Below are 23,634 nucleotides of genomic sequence, written 5' to 3'. Positions count from 1 at the left end.
CTATCCTATTTAAACTACATTCAGATCAAAATAATCTTTTGATAAATCTTGAGTATTCTGTTTTCTCTTTCTGATTAACTAAAATACACAGGCCAGGTATTTAGAATTAAATTTTTTTAACGTAATTTTTAAATACTTCTTATATTATAAGAATATATTCAGTTCAATAATTCTAAACACACAGACACAAATACACAGATCTTTAAAGTACTTACTCTTTTTCATTACGAACTTTCGCCGCACTGATCATAAAAAAGCTCATAACGTAGATTATGATTCGCATGTTCAAAACTCTTAACTTTTTCGTAGAATATGAATAATTGTATAAATTTTATAACCTTATCTATTCAGAATACAAGATAGATCGATACTCCTAACTACAATACTCAATACATACGTTGTTAATGCTCTTATATATATATTCTCATACTTTGACGTCATTCGATTGAATATATCGCTGACGAATAGAAGAGATACACTTGGCAAGTACACAAAACAGGATACCCCCACCCTACTTTATGCAACGTATATTAATTTTATTTTTCAATACGCGTTTTAAATAAATGGAAAATTAAAAAAAAAAATGTAAGGTGGAGACAAATATATTCTTTACTCTCATATTTTTCTATCTTCCACGTCCCCGATCTTTAAATTAAACAATAAATAAACATTTTTCTAAACTAGATAGGTTTCTACAAATCCATCGGGTTGGTCTAGTTGTGAAGGTGTCTTCGCAAATCAGTTGATTTCGAAGTCGAGAGTTCCAACGTTCAAATCCTAGTAAAGGCAGTTATTTTATACGGATTTGAACACTAGATCGTGAATACCGGTGTTCTTTGGTGGTCGGGTTTCAATTAACTACACATCTCCGACATGGTCGACCTGAGGCCGTACAAGACTACACTTTATTTACACTCATACATATCATCCTCATTCAACCTCTGAAGTAATACCTGACCGTGATTCTCGAAGTGTAAACAGAAAAACAAAAAAAAAGACAGACTTCTAAAAAAAACGAATTTAAATAATTTAAAATAATTCACAAAAAAATAAATAAATAAAAAAACTGTTTAAGAATAATATAAATTAGAATATGTAAATAAGAATAAATACATGTTTTTTTCTGTATTTGAAATATTTTATTAATGTTTTTATTTTTATAGACGGAATAGACGGAATACCTGGAATAGACGGAATACCTGTAGAATTACTGCGCAGTGCAGGTGAGGAAGCGATTGATAGATTATACAAACTGGTGTGTAATATTTATGAAAATGGGGAATTTCCATCAGACTTCAAAAAAAGTGTTATAGTTATGATACCAAAGAAAGCAGGGGCAGATAAATGTGAAGAATACAGAACAATTAGTTTAACTAGTCACGCATCAAAAATCTTAACTAGAATTTTATACAGAAGAATTGAGAGGAGAGTGGAAGAAGTGTTAGGAGAAGACCAATTTGGTTTCAGGAAAAGTATAGGGACAAGGGAAGCAATTTTAGGCCTCAGATTAATAGTAGAAGGAAGATTAAAGAAAAACAAACCAACATACTTGGCGTTTATAGACCTAGAAAAGGCTTTCGATAACGTAGACTGGAATAAAATGTTCAGCATTTTAAAAAAATTAGGGTTCAAATACAGAGATAGAAGAACAATTGCTAACATGTACAGGAACCAAACAGCAACAATAACAATTGAAGAACATAAGAAAGAAGCCATAATAAGAAAGGGAGTCCGACAAGGATGTTCTCTATCTCCGTTACTTTTTAATCTTTACATGGAACTAGCAGTTAATGATGTTAAAGAACAATTTCGATTCGGAGTAACAGTACAAGGTGAAAAGATAAAGATGCTACGATTTGCTGATGATATAGTAATTCTAGCCGAGAGTAAAAAGGATTTAGAAGAAACAATGAACGGCATAGATGAAGTCCTACGCAAGAACTATCGCATGAAAATAAACAAGAACAAAACAAAAGTAATGAAATTTAGTAGAAATAACAAAGATGGACCGCTGAATGTGAAAATAGGAGGAGAAAAGATTATGGAGGTAGAAGAATTTTGTTATTTGGGAAGTAAAATTACTAAAGATGGACGAAGCAGGAGCGATATAAAATGCCGAATAGCACAAGCTAAACGAGCCTTCAGTAAGAAATATAATTTGTTTACATCAAAAATTAATTTAAATGTCAGGAAAAGATTTTTGAAAGTGTATGTTTGGAGTGTCGCTTTATATGGAAGTGAAACTTGGACGATCGGAGTATCTGAGAAGAAAAGATTAGAAGCTTTTGAAATGCGGTGCTATAGGAGAATGTTAAAAATCAGATGGTTGGATAAAGTGACAAATGAAGAGGTATTACGGCAAATAGATGAAGAAAAAAGCATTTGGAAAAATATAGTTAAAAGAAGAGACAGACTTATAGGCCACATACTAAGGCATCCTGGAATAGTCGCTTTAATATTGGAAGGACAGGTAGAAGGGAAAAATTGTGTAGGCAGGCCACGTTTGGAGTATGTAAAACAAATTGTTGGGGATGTAGGATGTAGAGGGTATACTGAAATGAAACGACTAGCACTAGATAGGGAATCTTGGAGAGCTGCATCAAACCAGTCAAATGACTGAAGACAAAAAAAAAAAAAAAGTTTTTATTTTTATGAATAGAGCTAAATTTACGCGGGAAAACTAATAACATCAAAGCAAATACGATACATTTGTATCTCTATGTAAATATGAAAACCAACGTGTAAAAATAACATGAGTAAAGTTTCTTTGAAATATTCACAATATTTTACCTTAAGTTTACTTCAACTTTCTTTAGTTTTCGAAAATAGTATTGAAATACCCAAACGAGAACAAGGTATATATTATATATTATAACATTACGCTATACTGAAAAGTATAAGTCGTCGAAGGTGACGAAAATTGAAAGAAAATTTCATATTGGCGGGAGAGACAATTTCTTTAAAAAATTAATCGCATAACGGGACCACCAGATAAACTGATCCTATATAAAAATAAAATAAAATATATTTTATATTTACAAATTTATAAGAATAATTCTCTTCTTCAATTTTTTATTTGTAATTATAAAATATTATATACAGTTAGAAATATTGATTTATTATAAATATATATATATATATATATTTTTTTTTTCAGATAAACATAAAATAACCTTTATTTATGCCTAGTTCTATGGCTTTCAAATAGCTATTATAACCGTTGTAGTTATTAAATAGAAGCAAGACAAGTGAAAACTTATAACAAATTTTTTTAGCGTCAAATTTCTCAAAACGTTTAAACAAATTCTCTAGTTAAAAAGTAACGATATTAACTCAACAAAAAAAGTAACATGAATTTTTATAAAAACCTATTTGATTTTATAAAAACATTATTATTGGTATACATATAAATTCACAGAGATTATCTCATAAATATGAAATAAAAATTTACATCGGTAATTTTTTACTGGGGTGATACTGTTTTATGAACATGGATTTTTATATTTTTTTACATACGACTTATTTATTAAATTATAACTTTATTAAATTATAAAAAATATATAATAACTTATTGCGTAAATCCAAACAATTTTTTTTTGCTCCATTATCAAAAATTACTTTTAGAAAGGCTTAGCCAATCGGTTTAGTAATCGATAACCGAATAATTGAAATTTCTCCCCGCCAACCACCCTCCGGGTCACTTTAGAGCTCTGACCCAGAGTCTGTTAGGAACCCTTACAAAATGAAAATTAATTATGGATTATTTAATTTATATTAAACAGATTAGAAAATAAAATTAGAGACTGTATATGTCTTTCTCGGTCCTAATCAAGAGTACATCCCTACTTTCATTCTTATCTGAACTAAAAAGTTGGGGGTATAGTAACAAAAGTATAAAGTTATAAAATTAAAATTACACGGGGACGAACTCGCTTCGTTAGATGGCTCGGCCGATTTGCAATTTCCGATCCATCTTTCAGATGACGAACGTTTACAGCATTAATACCGTTAGAAGTAATTTGAATAAAAATTTACTAACGGTTCTGCAAGAGCTGAACTTTATTTTATTTGAACAAGGCAATTTCATCGAGAAAATTCTATATCGACCAGCGAAACGGCTCTAGCCGTCAAGCTTTGCAGACAGAAAGGCCAGTGTCCGCACCTGTCGAGAACTTCCAGGATAACTTTTCCACATTATATATTTAATCAGAACAGATAACACAATCGTTAAACGTTAACAAAGTGCGGGCTTCTTTAAATATTATATCAGCTCTTTCAATGTCTAGGACAAATTACTTGGCTTCAATAAACCAGAAAATAATTTGCGTATATCAGAAAAAATTGTCAGTTCTTAAAGATTCTGATGTAATATATCCTCCTTAGAAATACATTTCCTGTGATCCCGTTAAGTTTTCCCTCAGAATTCTAAGTATCGCAAGTATTTAATTTTATATATTAAATAAATTTGTAATTTCTTTCTGGTAATAGAAGAATTACGTTTTAAGACTTGTAATTTACTGGCTAAATTTAATTGCCGAAAACTGCATGACGGGAAGAAAAACATTGAAATATCTTGGTCACTATAGTTAACCAAAAATTATATTTAATATTACGTACTAAAAAAAAAATTTGGAATAAATATTCAACTAAATTACAAAGAAAAAAAATTAAGGAAAACAATAACGAACAAGTAATATTAATAATGAAGAGATTTCAATTCTATGCGAGTCCGTAACAGTATTATATTCCATGCAGCATCTTATTTATCACAAACGGCATGAAAGAAAAATATTAATTTCTGTACCTTTCGGAGCATGTTTTAGAATAAAAACCGCAAGATTTTAATTAATTATGAAAAGTTTTAAAAACAACATATTATGACTCTTTTTAAATATAATAAAATGCTTACGAAATTGACAAAGACATTTGATTAATCTAATCTGCCAATTTATATAACTTTTATCTAGATTGTGAACAATTTGAGGATGTAACACACATAAAAAAATTTTATCGATCGGAACCCCAAAAAAGTTCTTCATTACATACAGAGTAATTACGTAATCTTTGTACTTAGACCCTGCTAATTGAATCTCGTGTATTTTGAACCGACGTGCAAAACATGTTAGATACCTGACATCAAATAAAAATCGTTTCTAAAATCGTCCTATGAAAAGTGACAAAAAAAGTCACTTTTCCCGTCGTCTTCTTCATTCAGATAAACTTAATGCTGTACTTCGGTATGCCATGCTTAGCCTACCAAAATGCAGATGTAGTCCTCTAATCATCAACTGCATTCTTTTCTTCACAGAGGCTGGTTGCGTGTGAAGTATTATTCTTAATTGAATAACTCTAATAGTGTTTCTAATAACTCAGATTGTTTACATGCGTCACAGCCATGAGAAAAACTGCGATCGGTAGTAAAAAGCAGCAAAAAAAAAAAGAATTCCTACCAAGTGTATTGTATAATTCGCGTCTACTCAGTAAAGAAAAAAGCAAAAAAAAAAGTCTACAGAGCATTTCTAAAAGGGTGGGCTGGCTATACTTTTCGGATTCTACTTGTAAAATTAAACAAAAAATATCCTTACGAAAAATGGCAATTTTTCCTTCGTTCTCCCACCGTCCGCCATTTTGTTAATTTTATATAAAAATGTATATTTGTGGTTCAGATGGTCGAATCACATTAATATTTGGTAAGCGTGTTGGTAATAAAGTTTTAAAATTGGCAAAAATCAAGACTTAAATACCTTTGAAAGTTACAAAATGTCGGCCATTTTTCATTTTCAATCCATTATATCTCCATAAATATTAGTTTTACCAAAATGTATGTTATTACTAAAACATAAAGCCTTTTATTTTTAAAAAACGGTTAATAAATAGCCGAGTTGTTATTGTTTCAAAGGTTTGAATACATGTGTGGTTTCATGAATCATCACGTGTGCCGAGCCGTTTTCTTTACCGATTCCGACTAGGGTGAACTGAAATGCAGTTCATGATTTTTATTTTACTATATTGTTTTCTTATTCAACATTTACTTACCATCCGGGTAATCTGTTAACAAAATATCTATTTCTATTATGATTTTCTTAATTTTTATTTTTTATTTTGTTCTACCTTGTAGGTTGTGAATGAATACTGAGAGTTCCCTTCTTATTTGAAAATTTGGTAGCGGAAAAGTCCGATGCGAGCCGCTGAAATCTTGTGTTGTCTAGACGTCCCATTTAGGCAGTGACAGGCGATGATGCCACGGATGGGGTTGTCGGACGTCCTACCGTCAGAAGAAAATGTAAGAATTAGGATAAGGTATATAATAGTTTCAGTAACTAAATGTTGAATTTAACTAAATACAAAATAAAATATTTTTGTAAACATTTTCTCATTCTAATGGTTTACCCTTCTAAATAACTCGAATAAAAAATTGTAGTCTCAGTCTGTTGTACCCCAGTTACATTCATCCTGCAATAACTGAATTTGTTTCATAAAAATAAGTAAATTACATATAACACGTAAAATTTAAGTCTTATTTTGTTTTCCTTTTATATCTTAAACTTTTCGCTTCGATGAATCCCACATTTGTATATTTTAAAAATGAAAGTAATGAGCAAATGAACCCTTTCTAAAATGACCTGAAAAAATTAAAGGAAACAAAATGTTTCTTTTTAGATTACATTTATTTATTAGCTTATTTACCTATTTATATATCATTTATTTATTTAGATATTAAGAATAACATAAATTTTGCAGTTTGTTGGTCGACGGGCTGATGCGTAAGTACAGTAGTTACATCCATTTGTGTTTTCTTAATGCCTGTTTTTACTTCCTCATACGAAGTAACGGAAGTACGTCTGTATACGTATTTATTTCGCATAACTCAAAAACTATTAGCCGTAGGATGTTGAAATTTTGGATTTAGAACTGTTGTAAGATCTACTTGTGCACTATCCCTTTTGGCTGTAATCGACTGAACCAAAAGTATCCAGAAAAGCCAAAAAATCACAAAATTTGGATTATGAACTTTTTCTTAATTGCAGTAATAAGTCCTCATTCAGAGCTTTTCAACGACGCATCATAAGTGGTACTTATTTTCATTGGTTCCAGTGTTGTAGCCAAATGAAATTTTAATCAATGAAATATTTAGACTTAACAGGAAGGCTAATCGGTTCGAATCAGACTTAATATCCTTTTTTTTAACTATTGATGTATTATTAACTATTAACCTGTGACTGTAAAAAAAAAAATATTATGTAAATAATTATTCAATAATAAACATTAAAAAAATATCAGAAGTTATTAATGAAATAAATTTTTATGTACTTTTCATTTCAAAAAATTGTGTACGTGTAATTTAATAGGCGTACAACTAAGTCATGTGGTGTCCATATCAACCTTTTTCATCTATGTATTTCTTACTATATATAAATATATATATGTAAATAAGTAACTGTATATATATATATATATAATATATGTACACACAGCTACTTATTTACATTTTAAATATTACTCATTTATTTAATTTTATCGCTCACCTGTGACGTCACAGCATAGCATTGCAAAATTCTGAGTTGCAAAAGTTTTTATTGCAGATATTGTTATTTTTTAATTATTTTACAAATATGCCTAAGAAAAATACTATCTTAATTAGGCAAAATCTCAAAATACAGAGGGACCTTGTTCTACAGCCTCACCCTCTTGGCCTTTTAAGTTGAAAATTAATGGAATCACTGCCCCAAATGCAGAAATAATCTGACCAGATTTCGTCAATATCGATCCGATAGTTCTAGAGATATAAGGTGGTTTAGAATGTGATACCGTCCACACACACGTACATACGAACATTAACATCCGGAAAATTTCCATCCGGTTTTTTAGTTCTTTGGTTTCCTTAGGGGTCAAAACGTCAAGATCCAGTGAAAACCTCATATGCTAAATTAAATCGATTGCAATACTTTCCCTTCTAAAGCTGAATAGAAAAAAACATAAAATATAATTTAACTCTCTTTCTTTAGAATGTATTATTCCAAACTCAAATTACACAAATAAAAATTCATTGTGCCCTCATTAAAAGATAATTCGTCTGTCGATACGTAAATGAAAGATTTGATGAGATTTTTTATTATTAAAAGTTATTACTCGAAAAGAGATAGAAATATTTCCTGGAACGTTGTCGTGAAATAAAATCGATAGAAATAATGCAATTTAAATACCGTTCTATAATAATTTAAACTTTTTATTAAGGTGAACATTGGAGTATAATCTTTTTTTAAGAGGGGAATTGCTTTACGTACCAGCAGAGGGCTGGCTAAACCGACCTACCCACAAAAACCCTATCCAGGCGTTAGTCCTTTTCCGTACAGTTCCAATTACAGTTCAATATTAATAAAGTTTCTGTTATTTAAATCATTTACATAGTCCCTTCACCCAAATTTAAATATAATTTATGATTTATCGTGGTATTGCTTCTAACTTGTCCTCTAAAACCGCACTTTACATTTCTCGTTAATTTTCTTTAGAATAAAATTAAACTGATCTTTCCATCTCTCTCTGTTATTTGTACCGTACACTATATTAAACCCTAAATTCCTAACAATAACAGTCCACTCTTTGTGCTATCGCACATCTCTTATCTTTTTCAATTTCTGTTAATCTTTTGAGTAACCTGTTATTTTGAAGGGACAAATATTAAATACATACTTAAATTCTAATTTCCAATTTTTGCATGTATATAAGTTGAAATTTGCAAATTTTTATATCCCCAAAGTAGGGCTCAGTATAAAATTATCATCAGTTTCTGATACCGGGACAGATTGTTCGCGGATATGGGACTTTTTCTAAGAGAGAGGTTATTTCGTAGGATATTTACGGTGATTTTCATTGCAGCTGATTTTTTTTTGTAAAACTGCCTATGAATGATAAGCAGCACAAGAGTTGGATTCACAAATACTTGAAGTCGGTAACTACAAAGGAGTTTAATCTTTTGCCTCCCTCGCCTACTTTAAAGTGAGCTATAATACACAAATTGCAGTTGTTATCCACCAAAGAATATAGTCTGTGAAAACCAGTTTGGTACTCATTTGAAATGATATTCCTTGAAACTCAATCCGCTAACATTGGAGGCAGGATTCCAGAGAAGAGATTTGATACGGTACAAAAAATAAATTCCTCTGTAATTAAGAGAAACCTTTCTTGTAGATTAAATGGTGATGGCTTTGATGTACAACTCAAGGGCAGTATCCAGTATTAAACAATTTACTAGAATATGTAAATATTCATCGATGGTTTCTTATAGAATTCTATAAAATCCTGGAGCTTTATTACTTTGAGTCCTAGTAACAACTATCTCCAACTCATTTATGGAAATTTCTTGGTAATTACAAAAGGAGTGTTGTAAGCAAGAACGTCGATTTTTTTTATCTTTCCCAGTAACTTAAAAAGTGACTAATCCAGTCATTCGCCTTAAACACATTATACTTATAACTATCAAAAGTTATTAAAACCTATCAGAATCTTTTTGCTTTTGAATATTTTACTGCGTGGAATTTTTCGGTCAAATCTTTAATGGATTTGTCTTGCTTTCTATTACACAGTATCTTGTAATTTTTAACTGTCCCTGTTTTACTTAATTACTTACTACTCTATATTTTTAATTCCAAATTCTTAGACAATTTGACGTATTAGTGTATCGATAAATCAAAACTACTTTAAGAGAGAAATGAAAAAACTTGTTTATATACACGATATTAACCGTGTAAAACAGCACTGGTAATACAGTATACACTGATATGGATATCTGCTGCGATGGGTTAGTCAACCTATTCTGGATGTAAAACTTTTTCTATGTTTTCTGTTTATTCCTATTAGAAATTTAATAAATTTATGCTTTAAATGATAAAATTTATCTATTCGCTTCACAACACAGTAAAGTAAATAGAGAAACTTAGATGAAAGTTTTAGCTGTTTTGTAAGCAAATAATGTATAGCGTATTTTATAGAAAAATGTAAAAAATAATTTTTGAAGAAATAAATACAAAATGTGCAGTATTACCGTATTATACAGAAGTTGGTATGTAGTATTTTTGTGCTTATGATTTTTGGCGATATTCAATGAACAGAGTGGGGCGTAAGTAGCTGATGGTTTTAGAAATATTACTATAATACTGTGTTTGCAGAAACTTAAAATTTATTACTACGAAATATACAGAATTTAATAGCGATTAAGTCGATGCAATTTAAATTAAATTATCCATTAAACATTGTTTTAATTCATTTTGAAGGGAATACATAACTTTGTAAAAGGTCCTGTGGGAGTCACCTATAGTCGCTTGAATGTGCTCCTTCAAGCCAAAGATATTGGCAGGCCGGCTATATCTCACAGGTCTTGGCTTTAAAATAGTCCTGAAGGAAATGAGTGACTTTAAAATCAGACAAATGACCTTTATAGTGAAGTATCCGATTAAGACAAATATTGTTGTAAACAACACAGTATTACTACAAGTTTCACTTTTTAATTACCTTGAATGGATGTGACATGTTGTTTTTCAAAGATGCCATTTTTTAAACGAGCTCAAGTTTTAAAAATTATCTGGAACTGTTCATCGAACTTTAAACTAGGATGAAATTCTAGAAAAGACTTGCTACATCTGTATTATATGGTAGTTAGATCATCTGGGTCATAAGGAAGAGGACTTCTTTAATAGTCAGCAGATTTTCTTGAGGCTCTTAAACAAATGTGTACAATTAATAGCTGGATACGCTATGTTAGACAGGAACAAATGAAAAAAATGAGGGAGGGTACTTCCTCTATTAGTAACCGTTAAACGGTATAAATCCAACTGTGTTCAACATTGACAGAATGTCAGAAAGGCGCCTGCCAGCTAAAATTATGAAATATAGAACAGATGAAAGAAGAGATAAACCTCTGATGAAGTAGGTGTCAGAAAAAGATGCTTAGTCTACCTCTGAGGTGGAGAGGAAGAAGAAATGTGCTGCTGAAAGACTGATGACTGTGTGGGTGCCTGTTCATGTCATGTTACTAAGAAATAAGGCTTCTACGAAACATTTTTGTTAATGTGAACATGCTTTAAACGGTATGGAAGTGGCAGCTCCATCTTGTGGCAATCATAGTCTATGCCTTTCACGAAACAAAATTTAATCGAGAAACTGATTCAATAAAATTATACAGTAGCGTTCAAAGTTATAGGAACACTCTCGTCTGTTTAAAAAAGAAAGATCCCATAACCCAATAAGTAGTCACAACTGCCGCTGTGGCAGTTGTGACTAACACAGCGTTACACCACAGTGTAACACAGCGGCAGTTGTTACACCAAAAGCCCCTATACAGCAACAGCTGCTGTATAGGGGCTTTTGGTGTAAGTCTCGAGGGGATTATTCTGCATGATAGTGGCAGTTCTGCTTGTTTTCAAAACTGTTCAGATGAAAATGAGCTTCATCAGACATTGTAATGAAATTAAGCATGTTGGGATTTTTATTCATCGATTCCAAAAATTCTTCGTAATATATAACTTGTTTTTTTATCTCTTTACCTATCTTAATCCGTGAAAAACCTGAATTTTATATGGACGAAAATTTAACTTAACTTGTAGAATATGGAAAGCCATTGAAAAGGTGATACTTAGGCATTGAAAGTTTATTCTAAGTTTATTTTGTCAAGAAATTAAATATAATATATTCGCCAATTTTTAAAAAATTAACTATGCTGTTATAAAGTGAAAATAATTTTTCATATCCATCTGCTTACTCAGTATAATTTGCTACTTTTCAGAATTCCACTTCAGATAGGCCAAAATTTCATTCTAGTGTCTCAGTTGTTATTGTAAGAGCAAGTTGAAATATAAGTGGTTGTGTGATTCTTGAAATTTTGTGATTTATTGTACAGATTGTGATTTTTAACTCGGAGATTGTATCATTTAAAGTGTAAGATTTATGTTTTTTGAATTTTATTTTATTTTTTTAGTTGTTTAGAGTGTTAGACCTACGCTAAGCCACTGTGAAGGTAGCTGGTAAGAGACTAGAACATAGAAAATATGAGTGGTTCCTTGGGGAGTAGGAGTGATTCTGATATTACACTCCATTATGGTCAATTCGCCGTGGCAAATGGTATCAGTATTATGCACACCAAATTTGATTAACAGTATTCCTGAAAATGACATATCTCTTTCAAATTGTTTTAATAATTAATCATTTACCGATGGAGGAGACTAACCAAACTGTTCCACAAAATGAAGTAGTTAAACCTCCTCCAGTAATAATATTATATGTTATTTCGGATATTACAAAGCTATATTGGTTGTTGGAATCGGTGGCAGACAAGACAGAATACAATGTACAAATAATAAATAATAAACAACTTCGATTGCTGTCAAAGGATATTGAGAACTACAAGAAAATAATTTGTGTGGTTCAAGAAAACCACCTAATTGGGCATACCTTTACAAGACATGTTGAGGGCATTTCAGATGGTTTTAAAGAATCTTCACCATTTCATCCTACTTAAAAGGAACTCCTCCTAATACAGCAGGAGATTGAAAGTCTGTGGCACAAAGTATGGAGTATTGTAAATGCTCGCCACCAATTAATAAAAGAGCCAATGGCTACTTTTTCCGTGAACTTGGAACTTAAGGATAATAATAGAGTTGTATTTGGAATAAAGTATATAGCTAACTGTTGTGTTAGATTTGAAACTCTAAAAAGAGGTTCATGATCGGTACAATATATGAGGTGTCAACAGTGCAGTTACACTAGAAATAACTGAATAAGACCATGCTGCTGTGTGAAGTAATCTTCAAACTATAAAGGTGGCACGATTTACAAAGACATTGTAGGAAAAAATTAGGATGAGTTATGTTTTGATGAACACTCTTATGAGATCCCAGGGTCTGAGAGACAAATCCTACAATCTAGCCCATGGTGATTTCCCATCATGTTATCTCTGGGCTTCAACCAATCTATTCGCCTTCAAATTTAACAAAGATTTTTGACTTGCAGGATTTTTATGTCAGTTTGGGAGTATTGTCTTTTTATACTAATTTGCAAAACAACTGCAATTTCATATTGGATCACTCACATATACTTCTGTCAGTTAGTACATTGAGAAAGAGATAAAAGGATGCCTGATTCTTTACAACAATAGAACAGACTGGGAGTCATATTATAGTTGGATTGAGGAGAAGCTGCCTTTCAATATATTGCTGAAGTGCACTGATGATGTGGATGTAGCTAGAAGGTGGTATAAGGAGGTATCAAGAAGAAGATTAGCGATTTCTTAAATAGGCAGATTGCTTTATGTCTCCCTTTGAGACACTCCTCATAGGTGAAGATTACTCAGGAAAGGAAGAGGGTTGAGAACATATAAAAAGCTCCAGTGTTTCACTGCATTACGCATAGAATGATATCTGCACTACCATCTAGAGCTATTTCTTACACACGGAAACTATTTAATGCAATCCTTAGGGCAAGTCACTACCCATCAGAATGAAAAATATCACAGATAAAAAGGGTCTTGCAGTTTGAATTCAAATTTATGTTTACCTTATATGAAAACTAAATAAAATAAGCTTTTTAAAAATATGTTAAACTATACCTTACGTTAGACTACTAAGGTATATTTTACAATTCTTTAAATATTAACTTTTTAAAAGTTAGTGACAAATTAAAAATAAACGACCAACAATTAATTATTCCTTAATTTTACATCAACATAAAGAAGTACAGATTTAAAGAATTGAGAAACTATATTTTTTTTTAACTTTTAAAGTAAATTTTATACATCAATTTTATTGGTTTTTAGAATTTGGTAGTTATAGAAAAAACATTGTCAGTGAAAAAATTCTGCTGGCAATAAACAAAGGGAATAAACCTATATTTTGATAAAAATAAGAAAAGTAATGTAAAAAAATGATCTGAAGGGACACATTTTCATGCACAACTTAAGACTGGAATGTAAGAATATGAATTATTTTTTACTGTCTTGATAAGAATAAATTAAAAAGGAATGCAGACAAATTATATTACGTTTTCTTTTACAGTTTCTTTAATTTTTGTGTAAAGTCGTTTGAATATTGGAATAGCATAGGCTATGTGTCATAATATATGCTTAAGTAGTGATGAAGAAAAACAGTGAACGAATTTTAAATCGCCTATGTAGACATGTTGTTTAAAAAATTTTTCACTTGAATTGTATAGAAAAACTTACAATTTTAGCAGCACTAGTGGTTCAAATTATGTTTTCTCTTGAAATAAACATGATCAAATTTTATTGTATATAAGTTTATGTTTCAATAACAGGTACAGACAATACTGTTTAAAGAACTCACTCTTACTACTGCAGATCTTGCAGCTGAAGTTATCGAGCTGTAAATTTTAGGTGTTTCCATGTCAGTTATATCATAATAATAACCGAATCACCAACAGTACTTATCCAATATTTGTTGCCTTGACATGGTAGCCACATCTCTTGTTTCTTGGACAATTTGTGGACAAGAGATGTGATCTCTGCGCGCCTACAAGATGTTCACTCATACGTCGACACAGTGTCTCGAACCGTTCCGAAAAGGTCCGCGTATGATCGTCCCGCCGCCATCACCACCACACTGACCTTCTTGCCTCACTGACTTCTTCGTCTGGAGTCGACTCCCTTAAGCCTGCATGTATCTCCTCCTCCTGGGCAAGTATTCAGCCACCTTATGAATGTATTGCCACAGGTTCCTCTGAGGTCCACAAAAACAAACTCCAGGATTTGTGGCCAACACAAACCTGGCGGACTCCACGACACGTGAGACCAACCGCTCCTCACCGTCGGAAGAATCTACTGCTATCACGGTATTCATTCTACCCACTGGTACCACCCCACCAGGCAGATCCTCAGCCCAAGTACTACCAGTGACTACCTGGCTCGCCCGCAAGGGGTCCGACCGGAGTATCGGCCCCACACATGGCATCTCCTCCAACATACTTGAAGGCCAGCACCAGCAACATTCTCAAGAACTTCAGTAGCTAAAAATGCCTCCTTGGGCCATCGATGAAGAATCAACCGAAGAAGATCTCCATCATCCATCCCCTTGTCCAGTGCTTGCCGTACGTCCATTCGAAGTCATGATCCCTCATGAGTGGCTCAAAGTATTGAGCCACTCTCTTCCATCTGGACGGCCATCGATTCCATCGCCACTGGCGTTTGGGTGGCCACCGTCACAGCTTCCATTGGCATTCTCGTACCCGCCGAGGGTACTTCTTCCAGGACATTCCAAAACCGTTTACCCATTAACACAAGACCGTCCATTTCAAAAGAACAGTCTTTGATTTTCTTCTTGGTGTTAGTTTGATTACGCACTAACACACTCAGATCACAGACCCCAAAAGTGTCTATTCTTCTTCGTGGTCTTGAAAAAGACCACAAAGATTGTAAAAAAAACATTCCTCCTCCTCCCAACGTACCCGGCTCCCCCGTCACAGCCGGCCCATCAACATCCTGAACAGACTTCCCAGCACGAGGCTTCTTATACTCCTCCACCGTCGGGGGGAAGGGCCACAACCTGCGTTTAGATAATATTCCTGTGGATGGGTCTCCAATTCTCCCAACAAAAGAAGCCAGCGGTGGAGGCGGCCTCAATGTAACTTTCACTATAATAATTATCGCTCAACTCCATATCGAAGCTCGACACACTATCAGTGCCGCTGTCTCCCAAAAGGACCTCATGGACAACACCAAATAAAAACTAATATTTTAGCAATTGTGTAACTATCCACTTTTATTAAAGAATTGGAGGATTGTATCTCACTTACAAATGAAATAAGTTTAAATGAAGTGCAGGAAAAATCTAATATGTACATTAATAGACATACAAGTAAGTGATGTGGTGTCCACATCAGATTTCTTATAATCTTATGCTTATTAGATTAAGTTTCTTAATATATTGGGTTATTGTGTACCATCATTTTTAATTTATTTAAAATGTACTTTCTGTCTCATTTTACATATATAGTGTAATAAAATTATACTAAATTGTTTACTTTTCTTATATTCACATTTATATTACCATTATAACATCCTGCCATCAGTAAGAAAAAATTTGCTATTTTGATTATAATATAGAATTCTACTTGTGGCATTTCTTATCCTTTTTTTTGGTATATAAAAAAAATGATTTGAAGAATCTGTGAGCTTAATCATTTATTTTTTGTATAGATAGATTTTATAACGAATGAAGAATATATGTACAAAATAGTTAGCTGCTAATTAGTTAGCAGACCGAAATTGTTTGTGCATAATTCTTTTCAATTATGAAAAAATGTTATTGTTATCGAAAATTTTAAAATTATGTTTACTTAACACATGTTACAATAAATTTTATATTTTAAAATCTGATTTGTATTGTACAGGAAATGTTAAACATCGAAAAATGACTTCTAATTAGTCGCACAGTCTGTTGTATGTTGTACAATTTTATTATTTTTGTTGCTAAAAATATGTATTCTGTTTATCAACCTTTTAAAAACATTTATAAAGAAACAGAAAATTATAAATAGCTGTGTTTCCAGTTAAACTTTTAAAATATTGTTTTGAACAAAAAGTATTGATTATAATTCATTAAAATTCATCTGAGCAAGAAAATTATGCCAAACACTTTTCGTTTTTCTTCTAAAAGATTTATATCCATGTTATTTAAAAAGAAAGTCATGAATTTTAATGTTTGGAAAAGGTTTTTTTATACAATGAAAGTTTTAAGACGTGTACTGTTCCAGATAAAGATATTGATAGATTTTTAAAGGAAAAATTTTGCTAACCATGGAGACCCTGAGAAAAACCTTTTGACTAAAAAATGAATGTAGTTAAAGAACTGTGTGGTGCATAAATGTAAACAAATTGAATGATGTACAGCTGCAATTCTGCAATTATGGCTGCGTTTATTAAGTTCATTAAGTTGATGGTCATAAATGACACAGTCATTTATGACCATCAAAAAAATTGTTCCAATTTTTATCAGTTTTTATAATAAAAAAAAGTCATTGCTTCACATTGAGTGTATTGCAAAGTACTCACATTGCGAGGTAAAGTCTCAAAATATTTTTGACAAAACTTTATGGATATTAATTTTGCCCATTTCATTTAATACATTCTGAACAAAGAAATGCTGTTAATCTAAGTTTGTATAGAGAGAGATTAACCATTCAAAGGAGAGATTGAAATACATATTTATACCAGCAGTTCCCAAAATCCAAAATTTCAAAATCAAGTACAATATATTCCTGTACAGAGAAACTAATCATGCTGTTAATCATGCTTTTCCATATTATCTAGACAACTGGATGTCTGAGTAAAGGAAAATGTATGAGACGACCGAGGGTGACTGAAGAAAATTTTGAATGTGCCAGGGAGTCTTTACTGTAGTACCTAAAATATCCGTGTGCAATATCAGTGTGGAATGTTTTAAGGAAACTTTACATACGTGTCCATACTGTTAAAAACTGTTACAGATTATGAAGCCTACCAGATATGCTGTGCGTGCTTACTTCAACATTAAAAATGTTGCAATGAAAGATCTTGATTATCGTGATCTACTCGGCCACTTGATCTGAGTCCATGTGATTTTCTACTTTGAGGTTTTATAAAGGACATTGAGTATGCACCTCTGCTACCTACTTATCTATCCAATTTGAGGCATAGGATTGAAGAAATTACCATCTTCATTACTCCTGCACGCTCATTAAAGGATGGGATGAATTCTCCTGTCGGTTGTGTATGGTGTGATAAAAGATGCTTACATCAAATATTAATAAGGAAAGACAGTAAGAGTTACTGTTTCATTTTGTGATTTATTACAGTAAGTCAATGTTGAGATATTAAATAGCTTTAAAACCCCAATAATCTTCTTTCTACACTCTGTGGAACATTTTTTATTGCTTACTAAATTCTACAATATATTCTTACACATTTTACGATAGTTCATAAATTTGACTTATTGGAGGTCAGTTATTGTAAATGGCGTTGAGTGTATTAAACAGTTGATATTTCTAGAACTATTAGTAATTTAATTTTTTTTAAAAATCTTATAACAGTTTATTTAAATTTTCACAAAGCACAAATTATTCTCTATGACTCATTTTGGAAACTGCCAGTTTACAGTAAAATATTGTAAAAATGTTGATTTAATAAAAAAATACATAAGGTTGAATGACTAGTTTTTGAACACGTGTACAGATATGTCGATTTATGTACAGAGTGGTGCATGATCAGTTTACCTCTACAGGAATATAATTGTAACTGATTTTGAAAATTTTGCTTTATAATAACATCTATAATAAAAGCTTTATAATCAACATTAGTACTGTATTTACCCATCTTTGTTTATGTTATAATGCTTAATTTTACAAGCAAAATAAAGAGTTCATGGTAAAGGTATTGCAGAAGTTTGAGAAAGCCATACCATTATGAATTACAAATGTTTCTATGACATACATTTATCAACATAGCAACATTAATTAAGTTTAATATTAAATTTGAAACAAATGAAACTTGCATTTGCTTCTGATACTATTAAATACAGGCTGTATAATGGATTAAAGAAGACATATTAGCATGATTTTAAATGTGGAGTCCTGAACAAGATTGTTCTTTTCTGAATGTGCAATTTATTGCAGTTCATGAGGCAGGAATGTAATTTTCTGGACTATGCAGAATTCGCATTATGCATCCAGAGCTGGAAAGAAATGTACCACTTCTCATGGTAGGAGCTGGGATGACATCATAGTATTTGTTTGGGTAATATTATTTTAAAGAATACATGAATGGTGATTCTTATCTGAAAATTATGGAAAGGCGGTTAATGTATCAACTTTTAAACAAGGGAATCGTGGAACATCTCTGGATTCAGGAAGATGAAGCTTCACCTCATTTTGCTTGAGTGCATAATTTCCTAAATGAATAATTTTTATGCTAGTAAACCCGCTGTGGTTCAGAAGCAAATTCAGCCTAATTGCAATTACTACCACCAAGAATTGACCTTACCATATCTGATTACTCATTGTGGGAAATACTAATCTATATCAACATAATTATACATGAAATGAAAAATTGCGATTGTGTAGGAAGCCTTTTGAACCTTTACTCCAGAGATGATTCACATTATTTCAAGGAGGGTGGAAATGCATATTTCTTTGTGTTCAGCAAGATGGTGCATACAGAAACGCAATGGATAAATAATTCTTAAGTAGAAAGCTATAAAAATATTTCATAGTAAGTCCTCAATGTATATTTGTCCAGGGATATGGGGCCTTCTTGAAAAAAAGTAAATCAAATATTTGTAACGAGTGAATAATGGATAATAGATTTGATGAACTAAGTGAGAGCCAACTTAATCAGCATGATGAAATGTGAAACAAAAAAAATGTAAACTAAAAAAAGTATTATTCTCTGATGAAGGAGCTGCATTATATCTTTGAAAAGCTAATTTACAGCATCATTTTTATCAACACATGTAAATGAAAAAAATAACATTGGGCTGAGCGCTAGACAAATTTATTATGTACCAATTGTAATAAAAGATCTAATCTCTCTACTCTTTTCATAGTTCCCTTCTACTGATCATCTTTTCTTTGCGGTTGCTGAGCGGAAGTTTAATTTAATAAAAATTTTAGTAGGAGTAGAATGGTGAAAATATAATAAGATTTTGTGTATAAGTTATTTTATATTGTTTGTATTTATAACTAAAAATTTTCAGAGAAGAGCATACATAAGAAAATGATTCCTTTCAGAGATATTTTGTGTGTGAATGTTCACAGCACACAGGATGAATTGAATTGTATAGGACTATGCTTATATAATATCTCTCTCGACACTGCTTTTGAGTATGAATCATACAAGCATCATTAAATAATCAAAGTTCAAAGAATTCATTGTGATGGTAATATGTTTTATATATATAAATATATTTTATAAACTATCTTCAGCCTGTAAAGTTGTGCTTACACTATTTTGGGATTGCTGCTAACCAGTCAGAATAAGCATGTTGATGCTGTGAATGCACTGCATTGTAAAGTTTTTTAGAATAGGTTTACTGTTTTGCTTCAAAATTAAAAAAAAAGAAAGAAACAGTTAAAGGGTTGAAAGCAACTAAGAATTTAAGCTTCTGAACGGAATCTCTACTAGAAACTTCAAGCTTAAAAATGTTTGTTTTTAATCGCTCCGTACAATAATTTTTCACAAAATTATAGTGTTTTGATAATCATTAAAATATTTTTTTCATTCGTAAAAAATATTCTTAATCTAAATATGAGTTTATGGGTTTCAAAACCTTCTACTGTGTCTTTATTTTCAATTCTACAAAAGTGTACTATTGGAATATGTGGAAAAAACACAAAGAAACTTATGAAAGATCAAATCTAACAGGCTATGACTATGTACAGAATATGATTAATGTGAACCAAATGGTTCTGCTGATTGAGGGTAGAAGATTTTGTGTCAGATTGTGTTGTGTTTAAATTTAATAATAGCAGTTAACGGTACGATTAGAAGGGACACCGTCGACAGTATACAACCACAACACATGTGTATTTAACGCATTGTCTCGTTGCTTAAGAGAAGTAGAAAACAATCTTAAACTGCCGACATTTTTGACCCGCTTTTTAAAAATATATTAAAAAACAATATTATTCTGGGACTTATCAAAACCTAATAAAGAAGATAGATTAAATTAAAATACAATACTTGCATTATTTATTCACAATCACAGTTTAGATTATTGTTGTTGTTATTATCATACAATACAACAGTAAATAATTAATGAGGTTTTGAACCACACATTAATTATTTACTGTTGCAAACAAAACCAGACTGAGGTATCTGTCTGGTAAACCTGAACTTCTAAAATCTAGAATATAAATCCTTACTAATTCAACAGCTCAAGTACAAAATAATGACAATCCTGATTATTTGAACGAATAACAAAACGTTTAGTTGTATATATGGACAATAACAACATTAACATATTATTAAAATAATAATACAATTAGTAATTTGCTTTTTACATAATCATAATTCAACTAATGCAAATATGTAATTAAAAACAATATTTATAAGAATGTTCACAGAAATTTTATAAAAATTCCACCAAATGAAATTAAAGAAAACAAGTGTATGAAATAGTTAAATTGATCAAAAATGTAACAATATATATATATATATATTATAAGAATTAATCATCTGTGCTTGGTCACAAGCATAATTTATGAATATATCTTCTTAACGGGCCGTTACCTGTTTTCAAATCAACAACTCTTACAAGATTGTCAGAGCTAGGATTAACCTGGGTGATAATTCCATTTTTCCAATAGAGAGGTAGAGAATTTTCATTAGTAACTAATACTAAGTCTCCAACACAAAGATTACGTGGTGGAAAATGCTTGTGTAATAAATGGCGTTTCTGTAAATGAATGACTGTGAATTTAGATCAGAAACTAACTCTAAATGAATAGCCTTACTGGTGAGACATATAAAAAGTGCTGTATAAGAATTGCTGAATGTTTTAGACCTCTGCTCGCCAAGACGAATCATAATTGGACCACCATAGTCAACTGCACAAGTAGAAAATGGTTGGGAAGAAATAACTGTGGAATATGACAGCTGATCAAGCTGTTGTACGTAGGTTTTTGCATTATATTGAAAGCATATCATACATTTACGAATGATGGAGGAAACAGCTTTTCTTGCCATTTATTGTACAATATTTCTGTCATAAAGAATGATGAATAAGTTGAACACATGCTAGAGTTGCAAGTGTTCAGCATTAATGATTACTTTTGTGATGTCAATATTAGGATGTAAAGCAATAGGATGTTCCGCTTGGTAATGTAACAGAGAGTGTTGCAGTCTGCCACCTACACGTAGTAAGCCTGAATTATCCAGAAATGGATCACGTGAAAAAAGTTTGCGTTGTTTTAGTTTGACTGATTTTAAGGTTATTTAATTCATCACAAAAATGTATGTGTTGTGATTGTCGAATAAAAAAGGTAAGAGTGCGGTTTAGTTCCTGAGTAGTTAAAGGATCACAAATTATTTCGGATTGTCTTGATTTGGCATTATAAATAAATCTGAAACAAAAACTAAAAGTGTGAATGAAAGTATGTAGCAATGAAAATCGTTCTGTGTAATCGAAGACAACAGTAGATACAAATGATGATACAATATGTTTGCGTTTTTCTATTAGACATTCAGCACTTATATTACAGTTATTGAAGGTAATATTAATATCTTTCTTTATATATATCACTCATTTCTTTAAGCACAATATTAACCACTAAACATGTAGCTAGGTTGGATAATCATTTGATACTTATTTAGCGGCAATAACCTGTATGCCTTAATATTAAAAATAATTATTGACATGAAAATTAGAACAAACACGAATAACGAAACGTAACTCTTTGTTTACGAACATAAAAAAAATTAAAACAGTAAAAAATTTTGAGATAAAATATACACCAAAAAGATAAGATCTAAATTAACAAAAAAACATAACGTCTTAAAACTTACTTACAGTTTTATATTATTTAGATAACACAATTAGTATGAATTACAGCTGTAAATAAGTAATGGGGTTCAAAAACTCACATTCACATTTGTACAATTAAGAAAATAATACGTCATTACTTATTTGTAGTAAAGGACCACTGCGCAAAATAGTATTTCATTATTCGCAAAAACCAGTCAGTACACTTATCAAATTATTACTCTTACAAGCATTCAGGTAGGATTATATGAACTAACAAATTAATCTACATCGTTAAATTGAATAATAGCAGTTAACAGTACGATCAGAAGGAAAGCCGCCGACAGTATACAATCACGTTTGTATTTCACGCATTCTCTCGTTGCTTAAGAGAAGTAGAAAACAATCTTAAACTGCCGACATTTTTGACTCGTTTTTTAAAAATCTATTAAAAAACAATATTATTCTGGGACTTATTATTAAGACAACAGTAGATACAAATGATGATACAATATGTTTACGTTTTTCTATTAGACATTCAGCACTTATACTACAGTTATTAAAGGTAATATTAATATCTTTCGGCCAAGGGCAGCAGTTTACTTAAGCCATAGAATTGAGCTCCAATTAGTACGTCAATGTTATTTGCTATTTTGAAATTGGGATCGGCCAGAAAAATATTATGAGGCAATTTGATGTGAGAAATGTCAAATGCAGATGAAGGGAGGCTGTTAGTAATATCTGGTAAAACAACATACAGTGTTACACTGTATTTGGATTGAAATAATGAGTTATTTATGCCTGAAAAGGGTAGATTATTTTTATTGAGTTTAAGGCCTAATTTGCAGGCAAAACTAGATGTACAAAAATTTGCTTGTGAACCAGAATCTAACAGTAATTTAAGATGAATACATATTACCATGTATATCAGTAATATTACATATAGCTGTTGCAGAATTATATTTTCATTTGACCGATTTTTTAAACAAACAATAGGTTATACTTTCTTGCCATCTACCTTAGAATGATTAATTTTGTCCATATAAACAAGTGTATTGTGTTTCTTACTGCAAATCTTACATAGACTCTTTGAACAACAATCAATAATACAATGGCCTTTACAAAAACAATAAACAAC

General features: G+C 31.3%; 1 protein-coding gene across 7 annotated transcripts in view; it reads right to left on the bottom strand.

The window, feature by feature from the left end:
- LOC142333100 (uncharacterized) overlaps nucleotides 1–22,693 on the bottom strand; it is a 97,560-nt gene extending 74,867 nt beyond the window's left edge. For 6 of the 7 annotated variants that reach the window (XM_075380007.1, XM_075380009.1, XM_075380011.1 and 3 more), the window contains exons 1-2: nucleotides 22,545–22,693; nucleotides 6,112–6,265 (exon numbers count right to left, since the gene is read on the bottom strand). In XM_075380007.1, the coding sequence (XP_075236122.1) occupies nucleotides 6,112–6,218 (107 nt within the window). In that variant the 5' untranslated portion in view covers nucleotides 6,219–6,265; nucleotides 22,545–22,693. Of the gene's footprint in view, nucleotides 1–215; nucleotides 410–6,111; nucleotides 6,266–22,544 lie in introns of those variants that run through there. The other variant, XM_075380010.1, reaches the window with a different exon arrangement.
- Nucleotides 22,694–23,634: the final 941 nt, after the last annotated feature.

The sequence above is a fragment of the Lycorma delicatula genome, chromosome 12, assembly GCF_047948215.1.
Source record: "Lycorma delicatula isolate Av1 chromosome 12, ASM4794821v1, whole genome shotgun sequence".
In the NCBI taxonomy this organism is placed as follows: Eukaryota; Metazoa; Arthropoda; class Insecta; order Hemiptera; family Fulgoridae; genus Lycorma; species Lycorma delicatula.
Note: the sequence above shows the minus strand (reverse complement) of the source record. Positions and strands in the feature narration are given on the sequence as shown.